This window comes from Ahaetulla prasina, chromosome 2 (assembly GCF_028640845.1).
Source record: "Ahaetulla prasina isolate Xishuangbanna chromosome 2, ASM2864084v1, whole genome shotgun sequence".
NCBI lineage: Eukaryota > Metazoa > Chordata > Lepidosauria > Squamata > Colubridae > Ahaetulla > Ahaetulla prasina.
In genome coordinates, this window is record NC_080540.1 from 83179971 (window position 1) to 83188785 (window position 8815).

Sequence of the window (8815 nt, forward strand, 5' to 3'; positions counted from 1 at the left end):
TAGTTCACGTTACGTAAGTGAAACTAAATGGCGCTATAGTGCGACCGCAAACAAAAGAGCCTCGTCTCAGAATAGCTTGTGCATCTTCCCCAAACCGGTGGGCAGTTAGAAAATTTTACTACTAACAGAGATACAAAAGTGGGTGGTAGGTATAAAAAGGTTGACTACCCCTGGTCTATACTGTTGATACTGTGTTGTCTAGTATTGTAAGCGGTGGTAGTATGGAAGGGTTTCTCCTAAAGTCCACCACCATTTCTACGGTTTTGAGTGTGTTCAGTTCCAGACTGTTCTGGTCACACCACGAGATTAGTTGTTCAACCTCCCCTCTGTATGCGTATTCATCATTGTCTCGAATGAGACCAATCACTGTTGTGTCATCTGCAAACTTCAGTAGTTTTAACAGATGGATCATTTGAGATGCAGTCATTGGTATATAGAGAGAAGAGAAGTGGAGAGAGCACATAGCCTTGTGGGCCCCCTGTGCTAATTGTACAGGTATCTGATGTGATTCTGCTTAGCTTCACCTGCTGCCCCCTGTCTGTTAGGAAGCTTATGATCCATTTACAAGTGTGTTCAGGTACTGCTAGCTGGTTTAGCTTAGTTAGAAGAATATCTGGAATGATGGTGTTGAATGCTGAACTAAAGTCTACGAAGAGGACTCTTGTGTAGGTCTTTGGAGATTCAAGATGTTGTAGGATGTAGTGCAGAGCCATATTAACAGCATCATCTGTTGATCCATTTGCTCGGTATGCAATTGCAGGGGGTCTAACAGCAGATCCATGATGGTTTTCAAGTGGGACAGCACCAGCCTTTCAAAGGTTTTCATAACTATAGACGTTAGAGCAACTGGTCTGTAGTCATTCAGTTCCTTGATGGTGGGCTTGTTCAGCACTGGGGTGATAATAGAGCATTTGAAGCAGGAAAGAACATAGCACATCTCTAGCGATTTATTAAAGATACCTGTACGGGTGAAGATAGGGGCCAACTGGTCAGCACAGACTTTTAAGCAAGAAGGAGTATCATCACACAATGTAAGCTGTTCTGAATAAAGCTGCCTTTTGCAATTGACCAATGGTGATTTTGTCAATGCTGATGGTGTTCAAGTGATGCTCTAATTGTTTTGGAATTGCACCCAAGGTGCCTCTTATTATTGGTGCCACTTTCGCTTTTTTTGCCACAGACGTTCTATTTCTATTTGCAATACTTTGTATTTTGTTATTTTTTCCAGTTCTTTCTCTTTTATTCTGCTGCCAAATCCACTATCCAGACTCCTTTGTTTTTCTTATCAACACTTGTTAATTCGGCTGTATTATGTGGCAGATGATTATCTCTTTGACTCTCAGGGACTAGAGCCCTGTAATTTCATCATTTTCATGCAGAAGTTTTAAAATATTTTAATCAGGAGAGGGGTGCTTCCTGAATCCTGTTAATTGTGTAAAAGGAAGTTTATAAACGGACCAGCTTACCACAGAATTCAGCAAACAGGCAATTTCACATCCAAGTACATCTGAAAGGGAGAGTTTTCATCATCAAAGTAGTCAGGGTATGCATATATAGCCTGGAAGGGCAGGGGAAAGCTTTGAGACCACACCTTCAGCATCAACTGCTCCAAAGAGTCCTACTCAACCAAGTTCTGTGAAGAATCATGAAGCCAGGAAGCTTTCTGCTGCTCACTCTGCTGCTCTTCTTCTTGTACTCTGGTAAGTTCTGTTTACTAATCCAACTTTTCCTTTTCTGAGAGATTTGAGGACACCCTTTCCATGGTCTCCAGGAAAAATCAGACAATAGTCCACAGATATCCTCAAGGCTGGCTCAGTGGGAAATAATTCTTGCTCAGGGGATCTGCACAAGGAGCAAATAAAAATTGGAGACTCTTGGTGCAGAATTGGCTATTTCACTGGAAGACCCACAAACCAGGGGTTTTCCAGTTGTCATAGTTTCTAAGAGGTCTGATGGAGCATTCCCAATAGTTAGAATAAAGTGGTTCTTTCAGGTACAGAAGCAGAATTCCTGTAGAAATCAACAATATTGAACTTCCTATTGACATCCTCATCACTTGTAATGGTTGGTTTTCACTGGATTTGTTAATGCTTTGTTTTTAGTTCAGTTGGTCAAGGGTTTTAATGGGAAGGGTGGAGTAAGGAACAGGGCAAATTGAAATGCACTAGTAAATTATAAAAAATAAGAGATAATATGGAATTGTTTCAAATGTTTACATTTGGCATGTTTTTTCCCCCCAGATATTGCTGCACAAGGACTCAATTTACGGGTGGGTACTTTTAGTTATTAAATTTTAGTTATTAAATGAAGTCCTTGGATAGGACCCAGAAGTGTGGATGCATAATAATAAGCCTGTGCCTATCCCTCCCCATCACCACCACCTTTGTGGCCAATATATTGTAACCTCTGATACAATAAGACTCAGAATGATTTTTCAGGCAGTTTCCTCTCATCTTCCTCCATCAGTCCAGTTCTTCTGTTTTTATCCATTCCCTCTCCCAAGCTGTTTACCCTTTTTTTAAATTTGAATTTATATCCCGCCCATCTCCGAAGACTCAGGGCGGCTTACATTGTGTAAGGCAGTAGTCTCATCCATTTGTATATTATATACAAAGTCAACTTGTATTGCCCCCCCAACAATCTGGGTCCTCATTTTACCTACCTTATAAAGGATGGAAGGCTAAGTCAACCTTGGGCCTGGTGGGGCTTGAACCTGCAGTAATTGCAAGCAGCTGCTGTTAATAACAGACTGCATTAGCCTATTGAGCTACAAGAGGCCCTTCAGGGGCACAGCACACAATTAAAAACATTTCCACTGCAAATTGACTTTGCAGAAGAAAGAATTAAAAGTTGATGGGATAAAAATAGATAATCAATTTAACTCAGGATATTCAAATTATCATCAGACTTGCCCCCTTAAAAAGAAGGACAGGGCAGCCCTATGAAACACATCATTTGCTTTTTCCCATAGCGCTATTGTCGTGGGTACCCAAGAAGACTCTGCCCCCGGGATTATCGACCCATTTGTAGCTCTTATGGCGTGACTTATACCAACAAGTGTCATTTCTGCAATGCTTATGTGTAAGTACATGTTTCACTCTGTGCAACTGCAGATCGGGAACCTTGGATTTCTTGGCTTCAAAAAGAAGTATGCAAACTTATCCTCCTTTCAAGTGTTCACTCAAAAGCCATTTTCTGCCAAAGATAGGTTGCATGGTGGTTCCAAGGAGAATACGTTACTAATTTTAGGGGGAGAGGGAAGGATAGGCAAGTTGTCCCTTGTAATATTGCTGACTATTACAGACTTTTGGCTGGGTGAACCAGGGGTGGGTTCTAAATTTTTTTACTACTGGCTCTGTGGGCGTGGCTTATTTCATTATTATTATTTATTATTATTATTATTATTTATTCGATTTTTATACCGCCCTTCTCCCGAAGGACTCAGGGCGGTGTACAGCCAAAAATAAAAACAAGCAATACAATATACAATTTAAAATACAAATTAAAAAACTTATTTTATAATTGGCCTAAAAAACTTTAAAATATATAAAACTAAAACCCCATTAAAATTAATAATAGATAATTTAAAATCAATAAAATTTAAGCCAGCCCCGCGCGAATGAAAAGATGTGTCTTCAGTTCGCGGCGGAAGGTCCGAAGGTCAGGTATTTGGCGTAAACCCGGGGGAAGCTCGTTCCAGAGTGTGGGAGCCCCCACAGAGGGTGTGGCTTGGTGGTTATGTGACTGGGTGGGTCTGGCCAACTTGATGTCACTCACGTCAAAGGTTAGGATTAGGGTGCCTGGCCTCTCCTTTGCCTCAAAGGTCTCAACGAGATACAATTTCCCTGTCTATTTATTTACTATTACTGAACATCCAAAATATACTATTTAATCCTATTTATACATGCCATATGTGTACATACCAGAGGTGGGTTTCAGCAGGTTCTGACCAGTTCTGGAGAACCGATAGTGGAAATTTTGAGCAGTTCGGAGAACTGGTAAATACCACCTCTGACTGGCCCTGCCCCCATCCATTCTCTGTCTCCCAAGTCCCAGCTGATTGGGAGGAAATGGGGATTTTACAGTAACCTTCCCCACCAAGCCAGGCCCACCAAGCCACGCCCACCAAGCCACATGCACAGAAGCAGTAGTAAAAAATTTGAAATCCACCACTGGTACATACATATTACATAGTATATAATCACACATGCACACCCCTCTTCTAAAACTATACACATTCAATCTCACTTACTACATTTGGAAAAATACACCCAAAGTCCACTTTCTGCCACACATTTCACTATAACTTCTGTGCATTTAGAACAGTGGTTCTCAACCTTTATAGTGCTGCGACCCCTTTAATACAATTCCCCACAATGTGGCGACCCCTTTAATACAATTCCCCACGATGTGGCGACCCCAACCATAAAATTATTTTCATTTTGAATTTATCGCGCCTGAAGCCATATTGGCTAGTGATCTGAACTGCTTGCGATTGCCTTGAGGATGGAGGCATTAAAATGGAGACTCCTCCCCTATTAAGTTTATCACGCCTGAAGCCAGATTAGGCTAGCGATTGGGAGTGATTGCAGCTGGCTTGAGAGGGAGACATCAGAGCAAAGATTTCTCTCTTTTTTAATTCATCGTGCCTGAAGCCGAATTCGGCTAGCGATTTGAAGAGCCTGCAGCTGGCTTGTGGAGTCAACCATTGGAGTGCGATTCTTCGACTCGCAAGTATACTTCCCATATTTCCGATGGTCTTAGGCGACCCCTGGCAAATCATCATTCGACCCCCAATGGGGTTCCGACCCACAGGTTGAGAACCGCTGATTTAGAATATTACACACACCTTCAGATGTTCTTCCCTAGCTTGCATAAGACTGTTAGAGCCAGGAGAGATCATGGATTGAGTAAAATGTGGTGAAACTCACTTAACAACGATCTTGCTTAGCAACCAAAATTTTGAACTCAGTTCTGGTCATAAGTCAAGGACTATCTCTGCCTTCCTCTGCATGGCAGCCTTGTCCTAGTAAACTCCTCCTTTCTGGCAATTTTTCTCTCTGTTAGAGGCAACAAAATTATCCAGATGATGTGAGGTTTCCTGCTGGAGCAGGGGGTTGGACTAGATAGCCTCTAAGGTCCCTTGCAGCCCTAGACTGCTGTCCTGTTTCAAAGCATCTTTTGAAATCACATCTACTGCCAGGGTTTGTGGTCCTTCCTTCCTCTTCTCTCTCTCTCTCTTTCTCTCCCCTTTCTTCCTCTTTCTTCCTCTTTCTTCTTCCTTTCTCTCTCTCTCTCTCTCTTTTCTCTCTCGCCCGTCCTCTTTGTCTTTCTTTGTCTTTTTCTTTCTTTCTCTCTTTTCTCTCTCCTATCCTCTCTCTCTCTCTCTCTTTCTTTTCTTTTCTTTCTCTTTGTTTCTCTCTCTTTGTCTCTTTGTCTCTCTCTTTTCTCCCTCCCTCCTCCCTCCTTCTTTCTTTCTTTCTTTCTCTTTCTTTCTTTGTGTCTTTCTTTCTTTCTCTCTTTTTCTATTTCTCTCTCTCTGTCTCCCTCCCTCCCTCCCCTTACCCTGAAATGCCAGCAAAACCCACCACTTTGCTCCCAGCTGAGTTGCCTGAGTGCCAGAACCCTTTTGTAGAAAAAATGCTTTTAAAGGGTTCAGATGATCCCAGCTTTTTTTTTTACTTTTAAAAGCATTTTTTGACTGAAGAAAAAATGCTTTTAAAAGTAAAAAAAAAAACAACCTCTGATGATCGTGCGGCTCAGCTGGATATGCGGAGGAACCACATAGTGGAAGTAGGTGGAGGGGGGGCAGGGTGAGCGAATCTGGCGGCTGGGGTGAGCAAACGGAACTGGTTCGAGGGCGTGGCCAGCCAGCAATTACTAACAGTTGTCCGAACTAGCGGAAATTACCATTACCGGTCCTCCCGAACTGGTGCGAACCAGTAGCAACCTACCACTGGGGTGAACCACTATAGTGGATTTTTAATTTAGTTTTTATCTCTGTTTCCCTTCCCTGTTTCTCTTCAGTCGCAGTGGAAGAAGAATTGGGCTGAGACGCTTCGGAAAATGTTGACATCTTAAAATGTAGAAGACTAAGGAAAATTTATTAAGGATATCTCACCATCTTCATGCCCTGCTCATTAACATCCCCACAAAAATTCTGTTCTTCCCTCTGATTCTGCTTGGCTGCTGTATTAAATGTCTTTTGCAGATTTATCAATAAACAAAGCAAAGCATTATCTCTCTACAAATCTTCTTTTGGAACTTGTTTCCATCATACCAGATTATTTTAGGTAAAGTTGTTGTTGCATACTTGAAGAAAGCCAAGTATTTGGGATAAATAAAAAAAAAATCAGTCTCTATAGAGGCAGGATTAGGAACTTAATAAAAAAACCTTCATAGATGTAGTGGGAATGGTAACAATTATTTATTTGGCTCTTATTTGGCTCTTATTTGGGTCCAATTGAGGTAGCATTGCCCCCTCCCCCTTAATAGCTTCCTACTCCTGTTAGAAGGGGTCAATAGTCACTTATGAGGGATGGCTAAATTGAGGAAGGGAAGACCTTCCAGAAGAGGGGAGGACCACCTGGTCTTATGCTCTCCTGTCTTAAAGAGGAAGGAGTTAATAACAAATAATCATTTTGTCACAATTTATGGTAATTATGGAAATAGGTCCTGTTTTCTGTTCCTATCCCACTGTGCTGCCAATGACTGAACTTACAGCAATGTTCTTTTTCTGCAAGAAGTATTTGTAAATATAAGATTTACTCTATAGCTAGAGAAGAAATCATTACTATGGGTAATTCTGTCCTTCTCCATGAACAAACAAATTAATGGATGGATTTTGTAGAACTCTCAAGCAGAATATTTTATATATTTTAGTTGCCTCAGGAGAGAAGATATGGTTCCAGAAGCCCTTGTTTAATGATGAAGACTCAGATTATCCCATCTATGCCCATTCTAACTAGGTGGGGGGAAAACCAGCAATTCTACAAATTGTCTTGTTACTATCAGCATATCAATTCCATTTTACATGCTTTATATTATATATATAATATATATATATACACATGTTAGGACCTCGAACTCGGAACCAGACCAGAGCCCAAAATGCTACTTCCCACACAAACATCCACACATGACAAGACCTCAAACTCGGAACCAGACCAGGGCCCAAAATGCTACTTCCCACACAAACATCAACCCCATTAATCAATTAGCAACACAGCCAACCAATCAGCTTGCAACAGCTAGGCCTGCAATTCAAAAAACACCTCCCCCACACCAGTATTTATAGAGAAACAGCTCTTAAAATCCACTTTGCTCCCAGCTGAGTTGCCTGAGTGCCAGAACCCTTTGTAGAAAAATTGCTTTTAAAGGGTTCAGATGATCCCAGCTTTTTTTTTTTTACTTTTAAAAGCATTTTTGACTGAAGAAAAAATGCTTTTAAAAGTAAAAAAAAAAACCTCTGATGATCGTGCGGCTCAGCTGGATATGCGGAGGAACCACATAGTGGAAGTAGGTGGAGGGGGGGTAGGGCGAGCGAATCTGGTGGCTGGGGTGAGCAAACGGAACTGGTTCGAGGGCGTGGCAAGCCAGCAATTACTAACAGTTGTCCGAACTAGCGGAAATTACCACTACCGGTCCTCCCGAACTGGTGCGAACCAGTAGCAACCTACCACTGGGGTGAACCACTATAGTGGATTTTTAATTTAGTTTTTATCTCTGTTTCCCTTCCCTGTTTCTCTCCAGTCGCAGTGGAAGAAGAATTGGGCTGAGACGCTTCGGAAAATGTTGACATCTTAAAATGTAGAAGACTAAGGAAAATTTATTAAGGATATCTCACCATCTTCATGCCCTGCTCATTAACATCCCCACAAAAATTCTGTTCTTCCCTCTGATTCTGCTTGGCTGCTGTATTAAATGTCTTTTGCAGATTTATCAATAAACAAAGCAAAGCATTATCTCTCTACAAATCTTCTTTTGGAACTTGTTTCCATCATACCAGATTATTTTAGGTAAAGTTGTTGTTGCATACTTGAAGAAAGCCAAGTATTTGGGATAAATAAATAAAAAAATCAGTCTCTATAGAGGCAGGATTAGGAACTTAATAAAAAAACCTTCATAGATGTAGTGGGAATGGTAACAATTATTTATTTGGCTCTTATTTGGCTCTTATTTGGGTCCATTTGAGGTAGCATTGCCCCCTCCCCCTTAATAGCTTCCTACTCCTGTTAGAAGGGGTCAATGGTCACTTATGAGGGATGGCTAAGTTGAGGAAGGGAAGACCTTCCAGAAGAGGGGAGGACCACCTGGTCTTATGCTCTCCTGTCTTAAAGAGGAAGGAGTTAATAACAAATAATCATTTTGTCACAATTTATGGTAATTATGGAAATAGGTCCTGTTTTCTGTTCCCATCCCACTGTGCTGCCAATGATTGAACTTACAGCAATGTTCTTTTTCTGCAAGAAGTATTTGTAAATATAAGATTTACTCTATAGCTAGAGAAGAAATCATTACTATGGGTAATTCTGTCCTTCTCCATGAACAAACAAATTAATGGATGGATTTTGTAGAACTCTCAAGCAGAATATTTTATATATTTTAGTTGCCTCAGGAGAGAAGATATGGTTCCAGAAGCCCTTGTTTAATGATGAAGACTCAGATTATCCCATCTATGCCCATTCTAACTAGGTGGGGGGAAAACCAGCAATTCTACAAATTGTCTTGTTACTATCAACATATCAATTCCATTTTACATGCTTTATATTATATATATAATATATATATATACACATGACAGGACCTCGAACTC

General features: G+C 41.0%; 1 protein-coding gene across 1 annotated transcript; it reads left to right on the forward strand.

Annotated features, from left to right (window-relative positions):
* The first annotated feature begins 1560 nt into the window (after positions 1–1560).
* On the forward strand, positions 1561–6219 carry LOC131193398 (ovomucoid-like). Its single transcript, XM_058173503.1, has 4 exons — positions 1561–1700; positions 2241–2269; positions 2972–3081; positions 6028–6219. Exons 1-4 carry the CDS (start codon positions 1646–1648, stop codon positions 6071–6073), a joined length of 240 nt encoding a protein of 79 aa, XP_058029486.1. The 5' UTR covers positions 1561–1645; the 3' UTR covers positions 6074–6219.
* Positions 6220–8815: the final 2596 nt, after the last annotated feature.

Coding starts and splice junctions, on each gene's coding strand:
- LOC131193398 (XM_058173503.1), top strand. CDS start 1,646: ATGAAGCCAGGAAGCTTTCTGCTGCTCACTCTGCTGCTCTTCTTCTTG. Junction 1,701..2,240: donor GCTCTTCTTCTTGTACTCTG/GTAAGTTCTGTT, acceptor TTTTCCCCCCAG/ATATTGCTGCACAAGGACTC. Junction 2,270..2,971: donor CACAAGGACTCAATTTACGG/GTGGGTACTTTT, acceptor TTTTTCCCATAG/CGCTATTGTCGTGGGTACCC.